Source organism: Malaya genurostris, chromosome 1 (assembly GCF_030247185.1).
Source record: "Malaya genurostris strain Urasoe2022 chromosome 1, Malgen_1.1, whole genome shotgun sequence".
NCBI classification, from domain to species: Eukaryota; Metazoa; Arthropoda; class Insecta; order Diptera; family Culicidae; genus Malaya; species Malaya genurostris.
In genome coordinates this window covers 45,004,846-45,032,123 of record NC_080570.1, presented here as the reverse complement: position 1 = coordinate 45,032,123, position 27,278 = coordinate 45,004,846, and the positions used below count along the sequence as shown (strand labels likewise).

General features: G+C 40.3%; 2 protein-coding genes across 2 annotated transcripts; one reads left to right on the top strand and one right to left on the bottom strand.

The window, feature by feature from the left end:
- Window positions 1–2,045: 2,045 nt before the first annotated feature.
- On the bottom strand, window positions 2,046–8,631 carry LOC131425801 (uncharacterized). Its single transcript, XM_058587978.1, has 2 exons — window positions 8,489–8,631; window positions 2,046–8,440 (listed from the first exon to the last, which is right to left on the bottom strand). Exon 2 carries the CDS (start codon window positions 8,217–8,219, stop codon window positions 2,046–2,048), a length of 6,174 nt encoding a protein of 2,057 aa, XP_058443961.1. The 5' UTR covers window positions 8,220–8,440; window positions 8,489–8,631.
- Window positions 8,632–9,557: 926 nt separating this feature from the next.
- LOC131438420 (ADP-ribosylation factor-like protein 8) lies at window positions 9,558–12,300 on the top strand. The gene is made up of 4 exons (XM_058608438.1): window positions 9,558–10,006; window positions 10,365–10,519; window positions 10,595–10,756; window positions 10,824–12,300. The coding sequence occupies exons 1-4, from the start codon at window positions 9,884–9,886 to the stop codon at window positions 10,942–10,944; spliced, it is 561 nt and encodes a 186-aa protein (XP_058464421.1). The 5' UTR covers window positions 9,558–9,883; the 3' UTR covers window positions 10,945–12,300.
- Window positions 12,301–27,278: the final 14,978 nt, after the last annotated feature.

The following is a 27,278-nucleotide window of genomic DNA, read 5'->3' as shown; positions in this document are numbered from 1 at the left end:
TGCTTGGTTGTTCAAAAGTATTATTACTGTTATTTAGAAAGTACATACTTTTAAAATCAATTGTTTCGAAATCAGAAAAACTTTCAATTGTAAATTTTTACAATTATTTTTAAAGTTTTTCTAGTTGAATTTAAAAATTTTTGAAAGCCGTTTAAAAGCAAAGTTGAACGTTTTTAAAGGCACTATAATATTTTGTGTGTGTATATTTGCATGAATTCCGTGTGTTCTACATGTAGTGATAGTTCAAATCACGCGTTTTTTTATAACGGCCAATAAGCCATCCATCAACATTCACTTTGGAGAGTAATTTCGAATGACGCGGCACTCGCTACGAGTAAATCATAATAGTAAACGTCATAATAGTTGAATTTAACACTGTATTTTTCATAGCTCGCCTGCAATTTCTTTCGGCTTATTGGCCGTTATAAAAAAAACGCGTGAAATGCACATGATGCTATCTTACAAATTATTTGCAGTGTACACACTTAAAACCATTTCTTGAGCTCGGCATAATAAAATGCTGAAACTGATCAGCAACACGTAAATTTGCTGATTGCTCCGTAATCAATACGCATGTTTCTGAACTTCGTTAAACGCATTCACTGATATTTCGGTAAAATGCTTCACTTTGCCGAAATTTGGCATAATTGCTTGCTGAATTTATCAGTAAACAACAGATATGCCGACATCAGCAGAGACGTTTGCCGAGATTCCGGAATATGCGCTAGCTGTTGCCGAGATTCAGCACGACAGCTGTCATTTATTGCCGCGTTACATTTTCGCTTCGCATTGCGCGATTATTTTCTGATGAAATTCTCGAGTGAAAAAATGGATAATCTTCGAAGAAACGTGGAACTACTTGCAAGTAAAAATATTGAATTAATATAGTGACATGTTTCGCTTTATAAAAAGCGACTTTATCAGATCACATTATAAGAGAAAAACACCCAACACGGGGCTCAAAGAGCCCTCGAGACAAAACTTTGGGGGATATGCGAAACAATAACCCAATGCATGGACATTGCTATAGATTATAGCTAGATCAAAGTAAGTTTATTTTTTGAACAATATCGTATATGCATCATTAAATATTGAAATTTTTTTTTTATATTTATTTTTATTTTCATATTTCCAGCTCGACTCAAGGTGGCCGCATCCGGAAACGCCGCTTTTTATTATGCTACATGTTTTAAGGCAGAGGCTTTAAGCACTACTGGCAACAAATTTGTAAGCCTCCTGTTGGCGATAAAGAAAAAGGGTGTTTCTGCTTTGTGAAAACTTTAATGGTAGATTTACAAATTTCTAAAAGAATGAGAATGATTTAAAGTGGGTTCATTTTTAATAATAAAGTCGACTTACTGCAGTGTCTTTTCGCTACCGACCAACAATTTATCAAAGAAACTGTCTGGAACTCGATACTTGAACCTTCAGAAAGAACTAATTTTACTTTTTTAGTATTAGATTGATCAATTTTACAAATTTTACCTTAACCTTTAAGTTTTAATTCACGCGATTAGGTTAAGTTTTAACTTTGCTATTTTTAGTTTCGAATCCTAAATAGTATTAATTTTAGATATAATTCACTGCACAGTTGTATAATTAATTCTTACCACTATGAAGTTATTCTAAATAGCGATTATATGTAGCTTTAGTTATATCAATAATATCAATAATAATCAATAATTTTTCCAGACAGAACGTGAACCTTTTTTTCTAACTTTGTCTTCTTCTCTCTTATTTCTGTTTACTCATCTCGGCTGTCAGTTCATAGGAGAGTAGGTCGAATGGTGTGTTTAACTTCCGTGGTTGTCTCGACGGGGAATTTCGTTCGCGGTACAAGAATACTCGCTGTTAGACGTCGCGCATGTAACACTCCCCCCTTCAATGCGCTTAGGCTTCGTCTGAGCAGCATTCCCATTTACGCCAACGTCTAATACGGCGAGTTTAACGGCTGGTCGCTCGAAGATACCGTGAGCTGTTTGAACTGTAGCCATTCTCACCTGGCCGTCCGGAGCTACTTTGGTGGCTATTATGCGTCCTTTGGGTCAGCTATTGCACGGGAGCCTCATGTCGACGATTATTACGATGTCGTTGATCTCGATTGGCTTCACTTTCGTAAACCATTTCGTTCTGCGAGTTATTGTGGGGAGGTAGTCATGGATCCACTGTTTCCAGAACTGGTTTGCCATTGCCTGTGATAAGCGCCAACTTTGCTTCAACGCCAACGGATTATCATTGAAGCAAGTCCACGGAGGCAACCCATTGGACGTTCCAGTTATGAAGTGGTTGGGTGTTAGTACTGGAGATTGATCGTCATCGAGAGGGATATCTGTCAATGGTCTCGAGTTAACGATATATTCCACCTCTATCAGCATATTTCTCAAAGTTTCATCATTTGGTAAGTGGCTTGGAAGCAGTTTGTTCAAGTTTTGTTTGACCGTTTGAATAAGCCTTTCCCATGCACCTCCCATATGTGGTGATAAAGGAGGGATAAAACTCCACGTCGTGTGTGATGTCGTTAACTCTGCCACAATTTTATCATGATTCAACTCCTCTAAAGCCATTTTGAGTTCTTTGTTTGCACCCACAAAGTTAGTCCCACGATCGCTGTATATGGTAATTGGAATTCCCCTCCTAGCGATTACGTTGCGTAGAGCCATTATGCAGGAGTCAGCTGTTAGCGAGTGAGCGACTTCTAAATGGATGGCACGTACAGTAAGACAAGTGACTAGAACACCCCAGCGCTTTTCTGTGCGACGACCGATACGTACTATCATTGGGCCGAAGTAATCCACCCCCATGTGACAGAAAGGACGACTGTAGGCAGCTAAACGTGCTGGAGGTAGATCGCTCATCATAGGTGCGTGTGGACGAGCGAGTTCGTTCTTGCAGAGTTGACATTCATTTCGCACTGATTTGTAAACAACCTTTAATCGAGGAATGTAGTAGCGTTGCTTAAGCTCGTTTATTATTGTCGCATGGTTTCGATGCAGTAGTTTTCTATGGACGTCCATCACTATGAGCTTGGTTACGCTGTGTTTCCGTGGAAGTACAACCGGATTAGCGACAGATCTATCAATGAATTTGCAACCATTCGCTCGCCCACGATTCCTTAGAACGCCGTTTTCGTCCAGGAATAGATATAAGCCATAAAGAGGACTAGTTTTGCTGATTTTCGATGGTGATTGTTCCTGTTGACTTACGGACGTGATGGAGACTTCTCGGTTGTACGTGCTTCGTTGAGCAGTCCGGTACAGGTAGGCCTCGGCTTCAACTAACTCGTCTCGTGTGAGTGGTCCGCCGGTTATAGGGATCCTTCGTGTGGTACATTGGAAGTTCCTAACGGCTCTCATTACGTATGCTGTTGTTCTCAGAAGAGTGGACCATTGGCTAAACCTATCTACATCAATAACTGGTTCCTGGACCTTCAGATGAATTTGAAGGTGCGGTCGAAGTTCGGTGTCGGTGACTCCAACTGATGATAATTTCGCTGGCCATTCTTCTTTGCATTTCCAGAGAAAATCGGGTCCACGAAACCACCTACTAGTGCTGCTGAGATCTGGAATGGTTTTCCATTTGGTTCCTTCATCCGCAACATTAAGTTTCGTTGATATCCAACACCAATCTTGAATGTTCGTCGTTTCTAATATTTCGCTTATTCGTGCTCCCACGTACTGACTATAGCGTCGATGATCCGATTGAATCCAGCACAGGACATCTCTGGAATCTGTCCAGAAGAAGCGTTTCAGGATGTTTTTAGAAAGAGACCGTTGGATTGTGTCTGCTAGTCTTACTCCGATGACAGCTGCCTGCAATTCTGATCGCGGAATTGAAAGGAATTTCAGCGGTGAAACTCTTGTTTTTGCTCCGGCGAGGGCGCATTCTACAGTGTTTCCTTCCTCGAAACGGAGATAGATAACTGCTGCAAATCCATTTTCGCTTGCATCTACAAAGGTGTGCATTTCAACGATATTACTTTCATTTGCCGTTGTTGCGATGCGATAGCATCGAGGAATCTTAAGATCCGCAACTCTAGGAAGTGCATGCAGCCATTTGAGCCATTTCTCAAACTGTTGAGCATGGATTTGCTCATCCCAGTCGACGGATGCTCTCCATATCTCTTGAAGAAGCGATCGTAGAAACATTGTAAACTGGCTGATCAAGCCGAGCGGGTCGAAAATCATCATGAGGGTCCGTAAAACTTCACGCTTTGTAGGACATTTTCTTCCAGCCAGCAGATCGGGGTCGTGTCGTGTGGATAATTTGTACGTGAAGCAGTCTGCCGATGTATCCCACCACATGCCGAGAACCTTTTCTGTGGTTCCAATCTGCCCGATATTCATGGTTTTCTCTTCGGTTTTCTCACCGTTCAGCGCGGTTACGATCCTCGATGAGTTTGACACCCAATTTCTCATTTCAAATCCTCCAGACCTATGGATCATTTTTACATCAGTTGCCAACTGTATCGCCTTCTCCTCACTTTCTGCACTGATCAGCATATCATCAACATAATGCTGATGAATGATCGCATCTACGGCATCTGGGTAATCGTGCTCGTAGCGTTTCGCATGCATATTCTTTACATATTGCGCAATGCTTGGCGAGCAACACGCTCCGAATGACAGCACTTGCATGATATACGTGCTTGGATTTGTGTCCGTTTCCTTCTCTTTCCAAAAAAAACGCTGACGGTGTTGATCTGCTGGCCTCATCAGGATTTGATGATACATTTCCCGAATGTCCCCGGAAACCGCCATACGAAACTCACGAAAACGAATCAGCACTGATATTAAGGATGTCAGAAGGTCAGGTCCTTTCAGAAGTACGGAGTTCAGAGATACTCCATAAGATTTTGCGGCTGCGTCCCAGACGAGTCTCGTCTTACCAGGTTTGTTGGGATTTACTACCGGAAACATAGGAAGATACCATATATGGCTTTGCGGGGTCGTGAGTTCTTCGACAGTGAGTTTTCTGATATAACCTTTTACGAGATAGTCACTGATAGTTGAATTAATCACTTGAGCTAGATCACGATCTTTCAACAACCGCCGATTAAGGCATTCCCAGCGCCTTAATGCCATTGTTTTACTGTCAGGAAGCCTAACGCTTTCGTATTTCCATAAGAGTCCAGATTCATATCTTCCATTCATGCGCCTGGTTAATGTTTCCAGCAACTCGCCTGCCCTTTGATCTTCGTTAGATAGTAAGAGTTTGTTCGGTGTACTAACTCCGAGCCCTTCCAACGAGAAGTACTGTTTCATAATCTCGTTCAGGTCCTCATCTGCCTTACCTCTACATTGGCATAGTTGTGCGGTGTGATGATTTACGTAACCATAAGTAGCCTTCGTTTTGCAGCAGCCGTAGACGGTCCATCCTAGTCTAGTCTTAACGGCTATTGGTTCATTAGGCGTTCCTTCACGACATTTCCTTATGTTACTCAAACTTGCGTGATCCAATCCAATAAGAATACGAGGACTAATTTCTTGATATGACTCTATAGGTAGGTCAGCCAAATAGCGGTATTTTTGCTTCATTTCTGGTACTATCAGCGTCTGCGGTCGAAGCTGTAGGTTTCCAACAGTATGTACGTTGGACAGCGGGAATTTCTTAGAAGGATTTGCTATACTTGAGATCTGGCAGGTCACCTTCTGCGAAACGTCTTCCGTTCTTGTAGTACCACCGGTCCATCGCAAGCACAACGTTTTTGCGGGTCCTTTCACTCCTAGTTCATCAGCTAAACTTTGTTCCATTAGCGTGAGTTCCGAACCGTCGTCCAGGAAAGCATAGGCACGCAGTGTCTTCGATGGGCCATGCAGAAATACCGGAATAATTCGAAGTAAGACTTCAGACTGTCCCTGGTGGACGTTACAGCTCGTGTTTGCCCGTTGACTTCTCCCAGATTGTGCGGTATCTGTAGAAATTTCATCGGTGGATGACTTTCTATCGCTGTGTAGGAGCGAATGGTGCAGGAAAGAGCAACCATTTACTCCACATGCCTTATTTTGCTTACACGGGCCGTAGTGTTTTCGTAAACATTTTCGACACACTTTGAACTCTCGTGTGACCGCCCATCTGGAGTCGCTACTGAGTTCATTGAATCGTTTACACTGGCCCAAGTTTGAACAACTCCCTTTGCAACAAACGCATACTTTCATAAGCTCTTTCGACCCCGGGCATCTACTGTTATCCTGCGAGTTTAACGGTTTATTAGAAGGTGAAGTGTCCTCCCTAGAGTGAACGTTCAGGTAACTGTCTTTCTTGCCAACTCTTGAACGGTTTTCGCTGCCGATGAAAATCGAAACAGAGCTAGCGTCTTCTGCGATTGAACGTAACCACGAACTGAATTCCAACAGATTGGGAGTAGGATTGTTACGAGAATGTTTCGCCCAATCCAACTTTAGCGTCGGTGGTAATCTTTCCATTAATTCATACTTCAAGGATGCGTTGTACATGAAGTCCTTGATTTCGCATGCTTCGACCGTTGCTACGAGATTCTCGACGTTAAGCGCAAAGTGGATTACAGTATCCAGCTTCTCTATACTCGGTGGAGGGAGCGCTCGAATTTTTCTGACGATTCCTTGGATAATAGCTTCGGGTCTTCCGTATAGCATCTTCAGAGTTTGCATTACCCCATGCACATTCGAAGGATGCAACAAGCGACATTTCACAGCTTCCAATGCCTTGCCTTTTAGGCATTTACGCAGTCTGAGCATATTCTCTTCATTCGTGAATCCGCAAAGTTGAGTAGACGAGTTAAATATCGAGTAGAAAAGTGGCCAGTCCTCCGGATTTCCACCAAAGTCCGGAAGATCTTTCGACACAGCCTGTCTAGCGGCTAACTGGCTTCGATTTAGCGAGTACACCATTTCTCCATCTTCATTCGATACCGCCGGTTCAGTTACTCTCGATAGTGTCTGACGGACCGGCGTCGATCCTTGTCTGGGGATGAAATCTAAGCCGCCAGTAAACGTTCCGGTTTCTCTCGGGTTTGTAGAATAGCGATGTGATTCGGTACGATTGTACAGATACTGATTGTATGGATCCGGTTCTGTAAATTGGTTCGAGACTCCGGGCCTCGTAGACACGCATCTCCCTGTTCCAGTGAAGGTCACTCTTGGTTCGACATTTTGCCTCGGATTGCCAGCGTTTCTATGCTTGAGATAATTCTGGAGATTAACACAGTTATGAACTGGTCTTTGTGAGTAGTTTCGACCTTGGCCTTCCCCGCCAATGAGCCCTTTCGGTGGCTCTGCACGTAACCCAGGATGATTATGACTTTCTTGCTGATGACTTGTCTCGGGGTCTTCCTCTGGATATAAATCGACGAGTCCCGAGTCGTTGCCGTGTATTCCCGTATCTTCCATCCATTGCTGCACCTTTGACATATTGTCTGCAAAGGATTCCAAATCGCTAGCTACAGAAGATTTCTCGCTTTCCAGGTCCTGCAATAGCTTGTATTTCCGTTCCAAATACTGCATCTGGATTACTCTTTCTTCTTCCAGTCTTTTCAACAGCAATTCGGTTTTCCTTCTGGAAGCACTACTTTTGCTTGTAGTACCAGACGATCTTAACGAAACAACAGCGTTGGGGGGTGGATTATCTAGTATTTGAACATTTGTTAATCTTCGATTCACAGGTTCACTAGTTAGATGTATCATCGCACTGGGGGTTTGCACATTCGTCACATTTGCACTTATCACTTTTGCACATCCCGGACACGACCAGCTTACTTCGGCAATTGACTCACTCACGTCGACGCAACTAAAATGGTACCAACTATCACATAAATCGCATTGTACCATGTTATCGTTATCGAAATTTTCGCATAATTTACAGCTACTGACTCTATTTTCGCGAACGCGGGGGCGTAAGTTACGCGTGACAACTACATCATTGGCTTTATTCTTATTATTCGCACTATTTTGCGCCTTTTGTAATTTAGGAACTGTACCAGTTCTATAACTCTCCGTTCTACTAGTGGTTACCTGTTGGCTAGGAAGGGAAACAACTGCGACCTTCGAATGGGACTCGCTTTGAAGCTGGATTACCTGACGTGGTATTGCCTCTACCTGACCTGTCGAATTTGGTTTAGAAGCTTTCTCCATTTGTCCCACCATCTCCGAAGAAATTGCTGTTTCCGGATGGTTCATGTTGCTGAAACCCGTAGCTACGTCATCAACATTTGTCGAACTACCTTTCGTAGACTTTCGGCTTGTCATGATAATGCAAAATTTGTAATTTGTTGGCGATAAAGAAAAAGGGTGTTTCTGCTTTGTGAAAACTTTAATGGTAGATTTACAAATTTCTAAAAGAATGAGAATGATTTAAAGTGGGTTCATTTTTAATAATAAAGTCGACTTACTGCAGTGTCTTTTCGCTACCGACCAACAATTTATCAAAGAAACTGTCTGGAACTCGATACTTGAACCTTCAGAAAGAACTAATTTTACTTTTTTAGTATTAGATTGATCAATTTTACAAATTTTACCTTAACCTTTAAGTTTTAATTCACGCGATTAGGTTAAGTTTTAACTTTGCTATTTTTAGTTTCGAATCCTAAATAGTATTAATTTTAGATATAATTCACTGCACAGTTGTATAATTAATTCTTACCACTATGAAGTTATTCTAAATAGCGATTATATGTAGCTTTAGTTATATCAATAATATCAATAATAATCAATAATTTTTCCAGACAGAACGTGAACCTTTTTTTCTAACTTTGTCTTCTTCTCTCTTATTTCTGTTTACTCATCTCGGCTGTCAGTTCATAGGAGAGTAGGTCGAATGGTGTGTTTAACTTCCGTGGTTGTCTCGACGGGGAATTTCGTTCGCGGTACAAGAATACTCGCTGTTAGACGTCGCGCATGTAACACCTCCTTTAAGTGTTAATAAAATGAATTTTTGATCCTGAATGGTGTGTTTATAATGTTTAGAAATTACAAACAAAATTAATTGACTAGATTTTTAATTACTGATGATTCGGTAGTTTTTTTTTATAATTTTTTTGTTTTATTGGATTGCCGAATATTCAGCGAACGTTTCACTGAGCAAACAGTAAATCTTATGCTGGCGATTTCGGCAATATTTGACGTTTGTCAAATTTGAGGGTGCCGAGATGCTCAGTTATTTTATTTTTGCCGAGATGATTGCTGATTACTCGGCTGTGCGAATCTCGGCATTTTTTTGCCGAGACTCAGCTAAAAAATTTAAGTGTGTACTACTAAATCATTATTGATTGATTTTACACCAAATTTTTACATGCTTTGAATGTAAGTAGTCGATTCATGAGAAAAAATATCAAAGGTGAGCCGTTTTTTTTAATCTTCTAGAAAAATCACCATTGTTTAGTTCAAAGCTCGACACTTGAGCAATGAGTTGGCTGAATTTTTTTCAATAGGGATATTTTTTTTTAAAAATAAACTATAATTCAATATTTGTATTGAATTTCACTGGTAACCCTAAATATAGCGCTGTTCCAATTTGGACTTTATCACGCACACATATGTACACAAGTGACAGCGGGCGTATATTTGACATATTATCTGTCAGAAATCTTCATGAAGGTGTAGTAGAAAGTGATAGTGCAAAAGCAGAAAAAAGGGATCCTCTTGCTCTGCGTGTGCTTGTCGTCGTTAACTGAAAGGATTCCGAAAAAAAATCCTTGTTCCGTAAAAACATTTCGTTCATCTTGTTTTACCCGTTCACGAAAGTGCCCAACACTGGCAGCTGGAAATAATAGTAGCCTCAACTAGCAGCCAATTAAGGTGTAGATAAACAAAAAAGGCATTGCAACTTGCCAAGAGAAAAATTCGTCATTCTGATCCTGCTAGCCGTGTGTGTGTCGTATTCCGGGAGCCAAACAGATTACCAAAACTAGAAAATGTTAGCCCTAATCAACCGGATTCTGGACTGGTTCAAGAGCCTGTTCTGGAAGGAGGAAATGGAACTAACGCTGGTTGGACTGCAGTACTCGGGGAAGACGACCTTTGTCAACGTAATTGCTGTAAGTGTGTCTAGGCAAAGCAAAGGGAAAAACGTGCGGGTGGTAGAATGGAAAACTAAGCAATATGATACTGCCTTGATGTGAATCATTCAGTGTTTGCGGGAACTGGAGTATTCATTGTTGTACTTTGATGTGCTTCTGCCGAATGCTTTGTGCGATTGATCAAGGGCATTATCAGCTTGAAAGCGATAACGTCACTCAATTTTGGCTGTTATGGTGTTGTAGATTGTAAGACGCATTGAAGAAGTTAATCTACTAGTAACTAAACTGTGGAGATAATTTCAGTTGATTTGTTTAAAATACGGTTTTAAACCGAGGAAGAAACTTGATCCTAACAAACAATGCATTTTCATTGCAGTCCGGTCAGTTCTGCGAAGACATGATCCCGACGGTCGGATTTAACATGCGCAAAGTGACCAAGGGTAACGTGACTATCAAGGTGTGGGACATCGGAGGCCAGCCGCGATTCCGATCTATGTGGGAACGATACTGTCGCGGGGTGAACGCCATTGTGTAAGTTATTTGCTTGCTCAGCGGTCATGTACGATAAGAGCAATGTTATTTTATTTTTTATCTTTTCCTTTTCAGCTACATGGTTGACGCAGCCGATTTGGACAAGATGGAAGCATCCAGGAATGAGCTTCATTCGCTACTGGATAAGCCGCAACTGGCCGGCATACCGGTGCTGGTGCTAGGAAACAAACGAGACATTGCCGGTGCATTGGATGAGACTGGACTGATTGAGAGAATGTAAGCTGTGCGGTTTGATTTGATTGTACTACTTTATTGTAAATTGTTGTTTTGTTTGTTTTTCCAGGAACCTATCCAGCATACAAGATCGTGAAATTTGTTGCTATAGCATCTCTTGTAAAGAGAAAGACAATATCGATATAACCCTACAGTGGCTAATTGCCCACTCCAAGAGCCAAAGTCGTTAAGTGAAAAACTGTTGAATCAGACTCCGATTTATCGATTCGTTTCGGTCTGTAATATTTAAGTAACAATTATGAATAAAGTAGAAACAGACAGATAGAGTAACAAAACAATGATAAACAAATGTTAAGGTCTTCGATTTGCTCCAGATTTTAGCTAGCATTCGATTCTGAATCTCAACGGTCGTTCGCAATTCAATTGTAATGCCTAAAATTGTTGCGCATCAAGATCGAAGGGGAACAAACGAAACAACAACAGAATTATTGGAGGGTTCATCGTCGTATTAGCAGAACACAAAACTTGGAAACGAGTATCGTTCGGTGGTGTCTTGATTTTGATTTTAACATTAACGTTACGATTTACGATAAGCTCTTCTATTAGTAAAAGAAAAACAAAACAGAACAAACAACCGATTCAATAGAAAACATGAATTCTTGGTCAAAATGTCAACCAGAAAACAATCATCCTTAACAAATTTGTTGAACAAACATCGTAGAGAGCGTAAAAATTCCTCAGAATCGCTTAGATCAGCATAAATATGAAATTTTATTATTGAGAGTATGCTTTTAGTAAGCAGTTGTTAATTACATTTTGTGCGTACGAGGTTAAATGATGCTTTTACAATTGGACTTCAAATCTAACGAATGGCGGAAACCCTGTATGTGTGATATATGAGTGAATTGAACTTTTATTGATAGCAAGAATATCCAGATTACAGTTGAACATTTGAATATTTGATGAAATAACCAACATCATTGTAGCGCTAGTGGTATTTTCAATGTTAATAAGAAAGCACAGATATCGATTTTTAAGTTGTACACATAAACATATTTTTTATTTCTTTTAATCTTTTGATCAAGAACTGTGTTCCATTTTATCCTATAGGTTTCGTGCAGTGATATAAGTTGCCTAATGATAGGAAATTTGAACACATGAATAATAAAAGCTAATGATGCGGATGAAGAGAGTCCATTAGAATCAGTATGCTAATTTAAGATGCCATTGTTGAGGTCCGTTTCTCGGTCTATCGGTTCATTTTTTCTTTGCAGCTTCAGAAATCGGTCTGTTTTTTTTTTCATTTCTGTCAGCGATCTAAAAATCAAAATTACTGGTCATCCTAGTTTATGTAGGTTCATAATAACTTTGTTAGCGTCTAGCGAATGTAAAAGTAAGCATTCTAAAGCGAATAAGTTAATAATCATTATGACAACAAAACAAATAAATATAGTTAGTAGGTGAAAAGAAACAAAAGGGAAGAAAATACAAACCGAAATATGAATAATGATCAATTGATTAAAACTTGTACTGTATATAACGACAACATATAATAATAATAATAATAAAATATTATGATTATCACATTATATTGAGACATCAGAACTATTAGTATTGTTCATTGGCACAGAATTATTTATACGCGATAACAATTCTATTTGTTCTGTTTTGTCTTAGATTGTGTTTTAGTTCGCATGTTCGGCTTATTTACGACAAAATTTGGACATCCTTAAATATGTATATTTGTGAATACTTCATCACCACGTGAAATATTTCGCACTGTTTATTTAGTAAAATCAATTTTTGGTGATACTACAAGCTTTTAGGTCGAAGATGGCATCGAAAGACGAGCAAGTGCTAAAGCAATGGTGTGCAGTCGCAATGAAAATCCGGATCTGTCAGTGAGAAATAAACTTGCAAAAAGTTTGGTTTCACGGCAAGAACTGTCTATAACGTTCTAAAGTCTTTCAATACATGTTTAGTGATAATAGACAGGAAGGCTGGAAACGGAACAAAAACGGATCTCAGGAACCACCAGAACGACACGAAGGTGAAGCAAATATTGCAGAAGATACCAGATCTTTCGGTACGTACTGTGGTAAGAAAATTCAAAATGTCTCCTACTATTGTGCATACTTTCCAGCAGACAGAATTTTACGGCCAGTCCAAAACCCGGGTTAGTTAGTTGTATCGCAAATATTTGACGAAGCTTTCCTGCGTGATAATGGACGATGAAACTTTAAGCAGCTTCCCGGTTTATCTTTTTATGCTGTGACGCAACGGAATGACGTAGAGGAGCGTTTCAGAATGAAGAAAAAGGTCAAGTTTCCCCAAAAATTTTAGGTTCGGCAGGCAATATGCAGCTGTGATCGACGTCTGAGTGCTAGTGAAGGAATTTAAGCTCAACTGTGCATTATCCTCCGGAAACTTAGGGGACTGGTGTCCGGCACTGATGATGACAAAGTCGCATTCTACGCACAGCTCTAACGCGAGTATGACTGTTCATATCATCATAGAATATCTAAACGCTCAGGTAAGCCAGGAGGAGAAGTTCAGACCGACGATTGGAAAAGGTTCAGCGCCCACCAGCTACGACGCATCGATTTTGCCACCAGCCGACTCTCGGGGCAGTGTTGTCAGACGAGGGCCAGTGGTTTCCCTAGAAGACTACCGAAGTAAAGTAAAAGCAGTCATAAACGACTCAACCGAGTGTATCGCCGGGTACGTGGAACGAACTCGGCGGAACAAATGGTTCGACGAGGAGTAGAGATGCCAGATAAAAATTTCAAATATCTCCAGACATGGTTACAAAAGTCTGTCAATCCGAAAAAGTGTCTGCAGGCTTAAATTTTTCCAGGAAGTCGCAATAAATTCAAAAGTATTTAAATTTTTTACGAAAGTCTGCGAAAAACTCGATTCTCGAAAGTCTGCGAAAAAAATCTGCAACAAACAATGTCTGCAGACCTCGTATCTCTGGTGAGGAGTACAGATATTCGAATCCAAATACACGATTTTTTTTCGGGTAGAGGTAAAAGTTTTTTTTATCGGATAGGGGTCGGGTTCGAAAGTAAAATTATTTTCGGATTTGGGTAAAAGTTTTTTATTTTCAATCGGAAACGGATCGGGTTCGAGTTTAAGAAATTTCTTACCTCTACTATAAAGCATTGCTTACAAATTGAAGCAACGAAAATTAACCAAAAAAATTTCATCCTCTGTGCTATTTGTAGTGAATCAGCCTACATATTAACTTAATTTTATTCAATTTTGCCAGTGAGTGTAGCACAGTTATTATTATGATTTTTTTTGTTTAGTGTACATATTCCAAAAAAAAAAACATTTACATCTTTATTTTTTATTTAAAGTTGACAATCAAATTGTCAAATAAGTACTTTTCTTGTGCGTATTTATTATTTGTATAAGTTTGTCAACGTAAGTAATTATTATTTTTGTGGTAAGTTCAGTTAATATATAGACTGATTCACGACACGATTCACACACATTCGTAAGGAGTGTATCGAAAATAAGCTATCCACATACATTTGTGTTGGACGCATGTATTTGTGATGGTTTTTTTATGCTCACAGCATACTCTGCGTTTTTCTGTCAGCTTTCGTTTGTTTACTTGTTTGTGCGGTTGAAATTCTGCGTTTTAAAAATGTCGATTATTGTAAAGGAAGTGAAAATTAAGGTTCTGGACACGCGGCTAAGTGAAAAGGGTATTACTATGCAAAAATTGGCGAAGCGGTTTGGAATTCATCATGCCAGTGCCAAAACCATCAATAATAAGTTTGGGGAACACTATTCTTTGGATGAGCTACCAGGAAGAAGCAGAAAACCCGGTTCTTCCCACCCGAAATTGGACCAGAAAGTGGTATCTCTAATCATGATGGACGATGAGACTTATGCAAAGGAGGACTCAAAAACCTTTCCAGGTCCACAATACTTTACTGTCGTCATTGGGGAGGATGTGAGCGATGCGGACAGGTCGAGTCAAGTGGAGAAATTCGGTCGAAAGGTACTGGTATGGCAAGCAACATGTTCCTGTGGTTTGAAGTCAACCATTTTTTACACTACCGGAACTATAAATGCAGAAATCTATCGATCTAAGTGACTCCAGAAGAGATTGCTGCCTTTATATAAGAAGCATAGTACACCTCCACTGTTTTGGCCGGATTTAGCGACGGCTCACTATGCCAAAACCACTCGCAACTGGCTTGCGGAAAAGGGTATAAATTTCGTTGAGAAAAATATCAATCCACCAAATTGCCCTCAGCTTCGACCCATCGAATGTTACTGGGCAATCGTGAAGAGGGTCTTCAAGAAGACTGGTAAGGCAGCTGGGAAAATGCAGGAGTTCGAACAAATATGGGTTCAAGCGTCCAAAAAATGCTATGCAACACATGTCCGGAACTTGATGAAGAGCGTTCGATCAAAAGTTCGAAAATTCGTGAAGGAATAACTTAAATTTCATCCGGTTTTCATTATGCTCAAGTTCACCCTCATACAATAAAGGATCAATTTTTAGTTTGAATAAAATATCGTTATTTATCATACTTTGAAAGAAAAATTTGTGGATAGCTTATTTTCGATACACTCCTTATGTCGGGTAAAATTCAAAGGGCCACCCAAGCAAGAAGAGCTGCATCGTTCGTTCATTAGTTCATGAATATGTGCGCCAGCTGATAACTGTGCTTCATGAGGTTGACATTTGATGAATGGTTCTCATATTCACCCTTATTCTGAATAACGACGTATTGGTTTTTCGATCGAATGTGGTTCGATAGAATCATAGCTACCTTTGATTTTGCTAGCGTTATTGGGAATACAAACGAAATACGATCGAAAAATCAATACATCGTTATTCAGAATAAGGGTGATAGTGTTTCTAGGATGACTTCCAAGAAACAAATTCACCGTTTCGTAAATGGGTTCAAAGCAGCCCATACACCCTCAGTTTTCCGGACACCTTGGACGGAATAAAAAACTGAACTGAGCGTGTGTGGTGACTATTTAGTTTTGCGTTTTGTCTTCATGTCAGTTTCAACAGTTTTTTTTTTCATAGAGGCACATTATTCTGATCAAACAAATATATTATATATCAATATGGATCACTTTAACGAATCCAATACAAATCGAAAAAGACATCACAATAACACTATCTCGTGACGAAAAAGGCTATTAGTTCAGTCATGTTAATCTTAGCGTTCGTTTCTTCGTTTAGCGTGCACCTAGAAGGGAAATGTCAATAATAATTGAGCATGATGCCTACATAGTGGTGTGAACTTTTTTATATTGAAGTGTGTTTTTTTTTTTCTGACGAAAGTAAATATCGCATATAAATAATGTAGAATTACGCTTTTTTAGACCTATCGTCTTCACTTTCAAGTGTTATAGATCAGTATTCAACTTTGCTCATGAATTTTATGAATAGTGCTGAAAAGACGAAACCTATAGCCTATGAGGGCGATCTCTTCATTTGGTTTTCACCGTTTAGTGATACCGGTAATAAGAGCATGAGCTCGAGACCTTCAGTAAAAAAAACCGGACGTTTGGCCGGATGAACTTTTCAGTCAATCGTTCAGTTCACGAGAAACTGCCTGGAAAACTAACCGTGTGTGGGCCGCTTAAGAGGATTCTATCCTCGGATCTACTTCTTACGCATTTTGATCCTAAGTGTGAGATAATCATATCGGCCGACGCTTCTTCCGTTGATCTAGGCGCTACGATTAGTCACAAGTTTCGTGTCGTTCAACACGCTTCCAGAGCGCTAATGTAAGCCGAAAAGAGTTACAGTAAATCGGATCGTGAGGGCTCAGCCATCATATTTGCCGTTACGAAATTCCATAAAATGGTTTTGTGAAAGGCATTTTCGGTTGTCGTTGCTTCGCATCTTTGAGTCAAAGAAGGGAATTCCGTTCTATACCGCTTACCGTCTTCAACGTTTCGGGTTGAGCTTCCTGCTCTACGATTTCGATAAGTTTGGTAAAGCAGATATACTGTCCCGTTTGATCAATCAGTATGTCAAGCCTGAAGAGGATTATGTCATCGCGTGCCTTCACCTAGAAGAGGATCTCAGGTCAGTCGTATCAAATACGGTTAAAGTGTTACCTCTGAATTTCAAAACCATCGTACAAAGCCCACAAGGGGATCCAGTTATTCGAAAGATCTATCACTACATTCGAAAAGCTTGGCCCTATAGCTAATTGTCAGGGTCAGACATTCTAAGATTCCACGCCAGACAGGAATCACTTTTCGTGGTATACTAATAGCATTAGTTAGCCAAAACCGGTTCTCAATTTACAAGTGCCTCGATTTCTCGATTTCTATATCTCCAAAGGAATCGATCATATTATGACAGCACCATTCCATCCCCAATCAAACGGCCAAGCGGAACGATTTGTGGATACATTTAAAAGAGCCGTGAAGAAAATTCCACCAGTGTTCCACATTCGAAAATCCTAGACAGTCTAGGATGTTAACCAGCTTCGAAGCCGTCTGTCTGCGAATATTCTTTTTACAAGGTGAAATGCATTTACGCACAGAGTGTGGGACTACCACTGTTTTATTGGAACTACCCACTAAAACACCTTGGATCTCCAACCCTAGCTCCCCGGAACTACCGTTAGGTATTACTTCGGGGTGAGAGGCTATAGGTGCTCAAAGCACCCTTCCTGGCCTTATGCTTCACCATGGACTCTCCTACTTTTGGATCATTAAGTTTTCTACTTTGAGCCACTCGCTTCGCTCCAGTGAATTGACCAAGAGGATGTCGAGGTCGGTCCGGCGAGTCTGGTTGGAGTATGACTTCCGGTTCGCTGGCGCCCCGACGACCCAGGGCTGGTCTACGCCACGAACTACTCGGCTAATCCCCGACGATGGACAGGCTACTACACTGACGGAAAAGTTCCCCGACGATAGAAGTTTCCCCGGGACCGACGTTTCCGAAACCCGTGAACGGTTCGAACGGCAGGATGCCTGGGTCGGTCCAGTGATTTCGGTTGGAGGATGACTTCCGGTTCACTGGCGCCTCGACGATCCATACCGGAGCTACGTCGCAATATACTCCTCTAATCCCCGTCGAAGGATCTAGACTACGCCGACGGAGAGCTCTCCGACGAAAGTATTTCTCCCGACACCGAATCGCGTGTTTCGCCACACGAAACACTCGAATGAGTACCGTGGTCGGTCCTGTGATTCCGGTTGGTTGATGACAACGGTGCTGTGGCTTCTACTCGGCTAGTCTGAGGGTACGGATATATGTACCCGTAGAGCAAACCATATCTCTTCAGTCTCCGTTGCCGCTCGATATTAAGTGCTTGGAATCCAACTTGCGGTTGCGGGTGTGGTGACCACCCGGCACTACAGCCCTGAATGAACAGCTGCTGGCTCAGCGTTCAGAGTTTAAGTCAATAGATTAGTTTACAGTTGACTGTTAGAACATACACCTCGTGTTATTACTAAGTAGAAAATATCACCTCCCTACCGGCTAGTATCGGTCATAACAGTGGCGACGAGGAAAAATAGTTTTTTTCGCGTTAAAAAGTGTTTTAGCAGTGTTTATTCCTGGTGTTAAGTTTACCAGAGGCCGTTTACGGTTACTGCTAGTGTTTTTTTTCCGGCATCTTGTTGGTAGAGTGAAAGTCCCGCAAGCAAAAGCGGTAGAAAAACTGTTTAACCCGCCAAGTGTTTCAACGGTGGAAGAAGTTTTAGTTTATCCCGTTGTTGGTGGCTTGGTTTTGTGAGGTGTTTTAGCGGAAGGATAACCCGCTAGTTTTACTGACAGTTTCTGTTTGGATTTCAAACATCCAACTCTGATTGTTTAGCACACAAAAGGAATTGCGCTTCATTTTGTTAGAAAGTGAGTTAGGCATCAGAAAAACCATTTTGGATTTTGGTTTTATGTTGCATACTACCATCAACATAGAGTTGTAGCATCCGAGTTTTGCTTGCAACATCTATTTGTTTCGCAACAAAAATTTGTTTCATCGGCGACTGTTGTTTATCGCTTGGCTTTGTTGCATATGAATTTTATGTTTATCGCTGTTTACCGTTAGTTTCTTGCACAAAACGGAATTGAAAAGTTCATTGTTTATCGCGTACCAGTTTAGCGAATAGAACTTGTTTGTTTATTTCGAAGTCGAATTCAGTTTGTTTTGATTCGATCTTCCAGTTTACACTGAAAGAAAAAGTTTACCGTTTATTTAAAAAAAAATAAAAACAATTCAAATCAAATCGTGTTTTTTTTTATTTCGTTTATTTTCTCACTATGTCCAGTATGCCGTTGGTGAATCAAATAGAACCGTTTATTCCCGGCACGATTCCGTTCGCGCAGTTTTTGGAGCAGTTAGATTGGGTGTTTGCGCATCATAAAGTGACAAGTCCGGAGGAGCAAAAAGTGTCGTTTTTGGCTACTTGTAGTAGAGAAGTGTATAGTGAGCTGAAGCTTCTTTTTCCCGGAAAAGATTTGAAAACCGTATCGTTTAAAGAGATTACGGATGCTCTGAAGAAGCGATACGACAAGACGGAAAGCGATTTGATCCAGCGGTACAAGTTTTACCAACGTGTCCAAGGTCCGAATGAAAGTGCAGAGGATTTTATTCTTGCTGTCAAGCTCCAGGCAGAAATGTGTGATTTCGGAGAGTTTAAGGACATGGCGATTCGTGATAAGCTGGTTTGTGGTATCAGCAACAAGGATTTGCAGCAGCGTTTGTTTGATGAGGAGGATTTAACTCTGGCCAAAGCGGAGAAGCTCATTGTGAACAGAGAGTTAGCAGGAGCAAGAGCTATGTTGATCTCTGGTGATTCGACTCGTGTTAGCGTTTTGAACAGACTTGGGAAGCGTGACAGTCGTGTGGTTTCTCGAGATCGCTCACGAGGAAGGAGTCGAGAACCAAGCAGAAGGAGAAGTCGAAGCCGTTCAGTTTCTTTTGATCGCAGGAATCGTTCTTCATCCAGGACTCAAAGTTTGTTTTGCAACTTCTGTCGTAGGAAAGGTCATGTACGTCGTTTTTGTTATGACTTGAAGAACAAAGCAAGAAAAGTAAAGTTTGTCGATTCTCCAGCAGAAAAGCCCAAAATGACTGAGTATCAGAAAAGTTTAAGACGTCGTTTGAATCGTTCCGTTTCGGATGATGAAATGGACTGTTTGTTGATTTCTTCAGTCAACAGAATCAACGAACCGTGTTTCCGTAACGTTTACGTTGACGGCTTGCGGTTAAAAATGGAAGTCGATTGTGGCGCTGCAGTTTCCGTCATCAGTTTTGAGATGTACGAGGGAGATTTCGATCATATTCCATTGCAAAAATGCGACAAGAAGTTAGCAGTGATCAATGGGAGTCGTTTGAAGGTTGAAGGACAGATTCAAGTTTATGTCGAGTTTAATAATCAGAAAAAGGATGTTTATCTGATTGTTTTGCGAAGCGACAATTGTTTCACGCCTTTGCTTGGACGAGATTGGCTGGATCTGTTTGTTCCTGATTGGAGAAGAGCGTTTGGAAGCAACATCAATCAACTGGCAGTTTCGACAGACCAGACCGTTGCAGAGATACAGAGTAAGTTTGCCAATATTTTTGATAAATCTTTATCTACGCCAATAAAAGGGTTTGAGGCTGATCTAGTTTTAAAAGATCACACACCGGTGTTTAAGCGTGCTTATGACGTTCCATTCAGATTAAAAGATAAAGTTTTAGAACATTTAAGTAGTTTAGAAAAAGATGGCGTCATAACACCAATAGATGCAAGTGAATGGGCATCTCCGGTAATAGTTGTGGTGAAAAAAGACAATGGTATTAGGATGGTCATTGATTGTAAAGTTTCAATCAACAAAGTTTTGATCCCTAATACATATCCGTTACCATTAACTCAAGATTTGTTTGCCTCGTTGGCTGGCGCTAAAGTTTTCTGTTCTCTTGATCTGGCTGGCGCGTATACACAGTTATTATTATCTAAAAAGTCTAGGAAAATAATGGTGATAAATACAATCAAAGGTTTGTTTACGTATAATCGTTTGCCACAAGGTGCTTCTTCTAGTGCAGCTATATTCCAACGGATCATGGATCAAGTTTTGAAAAATATCGACGGAGTTTACGTTTACTTAGATGATGTTTTGATAGCAGGCAAGGACAAAGAAGACTGTGCGCGAAGGCTTAATGTGGTTTTAGAACGTTTGTCTAAAGCCAACATTAAAGTCAATTTGCAGAAATGCAAGTGGTTTGTTTCGAGTTTGCCGTTTCTAGGACATGTTTTGAGCGACAGAGGATTGTTGCCTAGTCCAGAAAAGGTCGAGACTATTCGGAGAGCTAGTATTCCGAATAACGTCTCTGAGCTTATGGCATTTTTGGGTTTAGTAAATTACTATGGTAAATTTCTACCCAATTTGTCCGCACGCCTTAGCTGTCTGTATCGTTTATTAAAGAAAGACGTTAAGTTTGTCTGGAATGCTGAGTGTAGTCGAGTGTTTGAAAGCTGTAAGCAAGCGTTGTTGAGCTCAAAGCTTTTAGAGTTTTATGATCCGAATAAGCCTGTTGTCGTTGTAACAGATGCTTGTAGTTATGGGTTAGGTGGAGTAATAGCACATCAAATCAAAGGAGAAGAGAGGCCCATTAGTTTCACCTCCTTCAGTTTAACGAATGCACAAAAATCCTACCCAATTTTGCACTTAGAAGCTTTAGCAGTTGTGAGCACCATTAAGAAGTTTCACAAATTCTTGTTTGGAAAGAAGTTTACTGTGTATACTGATCATAAGCCGTTGATTGGCATTTTCGGTAAAGAAGGCAAGAATACTTTGTTTGTGACGCGTTTACAAAGATATGTACTTGAACTGAGTATTTACGATTTCGACATTGTTTATAGACCGTCAACAAAAATGGGCAATGCAGATTTTTGCTCAAGGTTTCCTTTGCCAGAAAATGTACCAGCTTCTTTACAAAGAGAGTTTATCAAGAGTTTAAATGTTTCGAATGAGTTTCCGATAGATCATGCTTTGATTGCAATTGAGACAAAGAAAGACAAGTTTTTGCAACAAATAGTTTATTACATGAAGCATGGTTGGCCGCAGAAGTTGGATCGAATGTTTTTGGATGTTTATGCACAGCACCAAGATTTAGAACAAGTAGAAGAATGTTTACTGTATCAGGATCGTGTCATTATACCTGCAAGTTTACAAAAGCAGATCCTGAAATTGTTCCATAAAAGCCATTCCGGAATAACCAAGATTAAGCAAATGGCAAGAAGGACAGTTTATTGGTACGGCATGAATAGTGACATTGAAAGTTTCGTCAAATCATGCAGAGTGTGTTGCCAAATGAATGTTGTTCCGAAGCAAGCTCCGTACTCTAACTGGATTCCAACAACAAAACCGTTTACCCGCATTCATGCGGACTTCTTTCATTTCGACAAGAAAGTTTTCCTGGTCATTGTTGACAGTTTCTCAAAATGGCTCGAGGTTGAGTACATGAAGTTTAGTACTGATGCCAGGAGTGTCAAGTCGAAGTTTATCAGCGTTTTTGCAAGGTTTGGGTTACCGGACGTAGTAGTTACGGACGGCGGACCACCGTTTAATTCCAAAGAATTTATTGATTTTTTACAGAAACACAACATAAAGGCGATGAAGAGTCCACCGTATAATCCATCGAGCAATGGGCAAGCAGAACGTATGGTAAGATTGGTGAAAGATGGTTTAAAGAAGTTTTTGTTGGATCCGGAAATGGCAGGTTTAAGTACAGATGATTTGGTTTCGTACTTTTTGTTTAGCTATAGGAATACATGTTTGGAAGATGGTCGTTCGTTTCCTTCCGAGAGGCTGTTTAGTTTTAAGCCCAAGACGTTGTTGGATATAATCCATCCTAGAAATAGTTTTAGGAATCATTTGACGAAGCGTGAAGTTGTGGATGTACCTGTAAATAACAAACATACCAAAGATAAACACCGACTTCGTGACTGGATTGACTCTTTGCGCCCAGGAGAATTAATTTATTTTAAAAATTTTAGACCTACCGATATTCGACGATGGCTTGAAGCCAAGTTTCTAAGACGTGTTTCTTTAAATACATTTCAGGTTTCCGTTGGAGGTCGGGTGTATCTGGCGCACCGCAATCAACTCAAGGTGTTTGGCACTAACAAGAAAAGGTGTGGTTTGATTTTTGCGAGGGGAAAGGAGAGCAGTCCAGCACGTAAACGAAGTAGGGAAGACGATAACGACGAGAGCTTTGACGACGATGCTAGCGACTTTCTCGGTTTCGCAGCGGATTCGTTTATTTACCGAGACACACCTGACGATCAACCAATGGTTTGTGATTCAGATGGTGGTGGTTCGGGTAGCAGTAGTTTACCGCTTGAGGAGGTTGATCCTCAAGAAGGCACGTCTACGCGGCAGTGGTCGCGATCGAAACAAACGAGTTCGGCGGAAAGTTCGAGTCATCAGTCCGTCAGTTTACGTCGTTCGAGGAGATCGAAGCGTCCTCGGAAAGAGCCCGATTTCGTGTTTTATTGATACTTTCAAAATTAGTTTAAATAAGTTTCCACGGCAGTGAAGTTTGGCCGTTTTCGAGGTTTAGTTTTGCGGTGGTTTAGTTTTGCCGTTTTTGAATTTTATGGCAGTGAAGTTTCGCCATTTACATTTATATGTGTTTGAACTAAAGGGGGAAGAACTGTGGTGACCACCCGGCACTACAGCCCTGAATGAACAGCTGCTGGCTCAGCGTTCAGAGTTTAAGTCAATAGATTAGTTTACAGTTGACTGTTAGAACATACACCTCGTGTTATTACTAAGTAGAAAATATCACCTCCCTACCGGCTAGTATCGGTCATAACAGCGAGGACATTATCGTTTGCCCCGAATTTGTCCGCATCGCCACCTACATTAACGCCTTCCTGTAGTCCGGAGCATGTTTCACTAGTTTCGACACTGGCTCGTGCGACATCGTCATCGATTGTCACAACAGCGCACAGTGGTTTAAAAGCCCAATTTTATGCTCCTAGTTTATAACTCATTGATGTGTGTGATTAATTTCCTGAATTCGAGGCAGCCATTGAAGTCTGTGGTAGATCTTCCTAGGTGTTCTTCTCGTGCAAGAAGACACCACCGATATTAAGAGGGGAGATGTTTAGGACAACCCTAACGCGCGGTATCACATGGTACTCCGCAAACCGCTGGGCTCTAACTTAACTGTATAGCTGTCGTAGTGAGATGCTGGAGATGCGCATATATGAGAATAGTTGCGGTTGCTAGTTTCCGTCAGATAGTATCCATCCAGAGTATAAGTAGTATTGTATAACTTCGGATACGCCGTCAGTATGCAACATTTTAATGTTTTCGGTAATAAATAAGTTTTATAGTCATTATTGTTCGTGTTGATTATTTTATTTGTAATGATGACCAGCATCTAGTACCGAGTCATCTAGATACATAAACTAGTGCTACACTCTTTCTACAAACTATTACTCTTATCCAAGAGTAATCTATTAATTAATCCAAAAGTATCATGAAATCCTTATTTGATGATATATCACGATATCAGAGCTTTGAAATTTATAGTTACAACTCCAAAGCAAATAAAACATGTTTTTGTTTATATTTGTTCCTCGAGAAATGAGTTCTATCTGAAATTGTTAATTGGTGCTCGAATAAATTTTAAGTTAATTCAACACGCATATCGGGATAATCAATAAACATTATAGCTACCCCTATTCGACCAATTGAACCAATCGGCACATGTTCGACAAGCTATTTCAGCACTTTCAAATAGTAATTTCTATATCAGTGCGTATTATCATCATCGCAATTAACTTGCCATTTCCAATCTGAGATCATGATAACTCCTTATCGGACAGAATAAATATGTATATACTTGTGACCCCGCTAATTCCGCCTCCCGGCTCCATACCGAAACCGACAACCCGAGCCGTTTATTTGTCACAAGTCTAATTTTCACCCTCGCCTTGCCTGTGCGTGTATGTGCGGAAAACCCATGCACCCGCGCACCGAAATCGGATTGGGCGAAAATGAATGTAGTTCCACAATTGCACAATCTCCATTGATTGATAATAATTATTTAATTAGATTATTGTTCTGCCACAGACTCTTCCGGGGTGGTTTCCAACTTACCCCCTAAAATCCCCACCCACGTTGTCACACGCGATGGCCTTTTCATTCGCAAACGTAGTGATGTGATATGCAAATTAGCCGATAGTGATCGTTAATTGGATCGGTCAGTTTTTGTGATGATTTACGTGAATGCAATTAGTCGCCGAACATTGTTCACCATATTCATATGTTTGTCAAAAATCGAATAGAGCCTTTTTGGGTACATTTAACCCTATTTAACCTTACCGGAAGATAAAGTCATACTTGTGTGATAAACATTTGAGGATTAATTTTGGTTAGAATGTTCTGGTAAGCAGAATTTTAGTAAAAGATTTTTTTCTCTGTGTACTCCTAACAAATGAAATTGTAAGAATTATTGAACTTGTTCTGAAGAAATTTGTTCTTTGGAACCGAACAAAAGAGCAAGATGTTTTAGAAACCATACAAAAGGCGTACAGTCTATGACTGATTTTTTTTGTAATCCAACGTATGAACAATTTCCTATTCTTCCAGTACACATGAAAACGTCAATCAATTCAATATCGAGGTCTTGGAATTCGTCTATCAATATTCTATATAATAGATAGGAATACCAAGTGTCAAAAAAGTAAAATGAAAGTCTTTCTGGTATCATCTAAGATAACCTCTAAAATCCCTTTTGGTTTTTTGACGTTTCTTCTTCGATTCGGCAGTGCATTAAGAATCCATGCATAGATTTTGAGCTCGGATTCGACTTCCGGTTCCGGAATCGCAGGGCGATAAGCAAAATTTTTATTTTCAAATTACCTACTCACGATTCTAATAGATGGTTTAAACGATTTTCACAAACTTAGGTTCAAACAAAGACATCATATTAACAAGATATCCAGCTCTCACATTTCCCGAACAAATCATTGGCAACATCCTTTTTTTGCGAGCATGTCGCCCTCAGGTGAGTCCGCATCGAATCTCATACATAGAAGTATAGGGGAGAGAAATGTCAAATTCGTGCGCGCCAAAATAACAGGGCTGCGCACCCATACAATTGACATGATATGTTGAATGTGATGCCGTGCGATGGCGTTGTTGAACTGAGGATTGATTTCGCTCCAAGCTGACAGGGTCTGGTTCAAATGAAAGGTCTTATGGTCTCATGCAAATCTTCAGAAATTCATTTGACTTCCGATTCTGGAATTACAGAGTAAAGAGTGTTAAAAATATCAAAGAGATGCAAAACGCAGAATTTTCTAAACTGGACTCAACCTCGGCTATACCAGTCCTCGGCTTCAGGCTCCAGAAGCACCGGAAATACTGGGCACAGTCTCTATACTGGAACTCACTCACTTTTCTGATTTTCACAAACTTAGGTTCAAATGGAAGCTGTCGTGGTCCCATACGAAATTCCTAAGTTCCATAAGAAACAGAGTTCCGGATCCGACATTACAGGGAGAAGAATGTTGAAAATCTGGTACCATCGCTTAAAACGGCGAAGCAAAAAAACGTAAATAAAAATCTAAACTGAACTTAGAGTCGGATAGAAGGCCAAATAAACCGAGTCCAGCTATACTGATTCCCGGTTTTCGGTTCCAAAAGCACCACAAATAGTGGTCTTATACTCAAAAATGGATTTCACTTTTCTCAGAGATGACAGAACCGATATTGATATTTGAAATTTGTTTGTGAACCATTATTCAAGCACTTTTATTGTATCATGACGTTGTAAATAAAATCTACAGTTTTAATTGTTCTCATCGATACAGTAGATATAGAGTAACAGATGTATTTTGGCCCACATTAGGACTGATTTTATTTTGGCCCACTTCGTAAAAATATCCACCAAATGTTGTAATATCTTCGAAAAACCCTTCCGCAATAAGTAATTTAATGTGATTAGCTTCAAATTGATGCAACATGGGTTGCTAAACATCGATTAAATCCATAAACTTTGTTAGGTGGCCAAAATATATGAAGTGGCCGAAATACCTCCTAAAAGAGTCCAACAATCGACCTTTTCCGTTTCATAATAAATGATAAAGACATTTCTAACTCAATTTCATTTAATAAATTTCTGTATGCGAATTTATAAAGCTGAATTTATGCTGGGTTATAATGCGTCATGGTTACTTGGGTAGTTTCTAAACTTGCCTAATCTTGTTGAAGTCTACGAAAAAGTTGAACGGAGAGAAAGAGCGCGTTTCGTTGATTATGTCACTTATAACATTATAGCTCCGGAGCCAGAAGTGGCCGCAGTTTGGTTATTGAACTTGATCAAAACTACACTGGAAGTTTTCAAACGAGCTTAAGTTTATACAAATCGGTTAGGCCATTTCCGGGAAAATTGAGCGAAAAAAAACAACGCAATTTGTCGGTTACGATGCTTCTACCATTATAACTTCGGAACCAGAAGTGACAGCCGTTTGATCTTCGAACTAGCCCAATAGTAGCTTTCAAACGAGGCTAAGTTTGTTGAAATTGGTTTAGCCATCCCTGAGAAAACTGAGC

Excerpts from the sequence above, each read along its gene's own strand:
- LOC131425801 (XM_058587978.1), bottom strand. The coding sequence starts at position 8,219 with ATGACAAGCCGAAAGTCTACGAAAGGTAGTTCGACAAATGTTGATGAC.
- LOC131438420 (XM_058608438.1), top strand. The coding sequence starts at position 9,884 with ATGTTAGCCCTAATCAACCGGATTCTGGACTGGTTCAAGAGCCTGTTC. Across the intron at positions 10,007-10,364 it reads CCTTTGTCAACGTAATTGCT|TCCGGTCAGTTCTGCGAAGA; the intron begins GTAAGTGTGTCT and ends TTTTCATTGCAG. Across the intron at positions 10,520-10,594 it reads CGCGGGGTGAACGCCATTGT|CTACATGGTTGACGCAGCCG; the intron begins GTAAGTTATTTG and ends TTTCCTTTTCAG.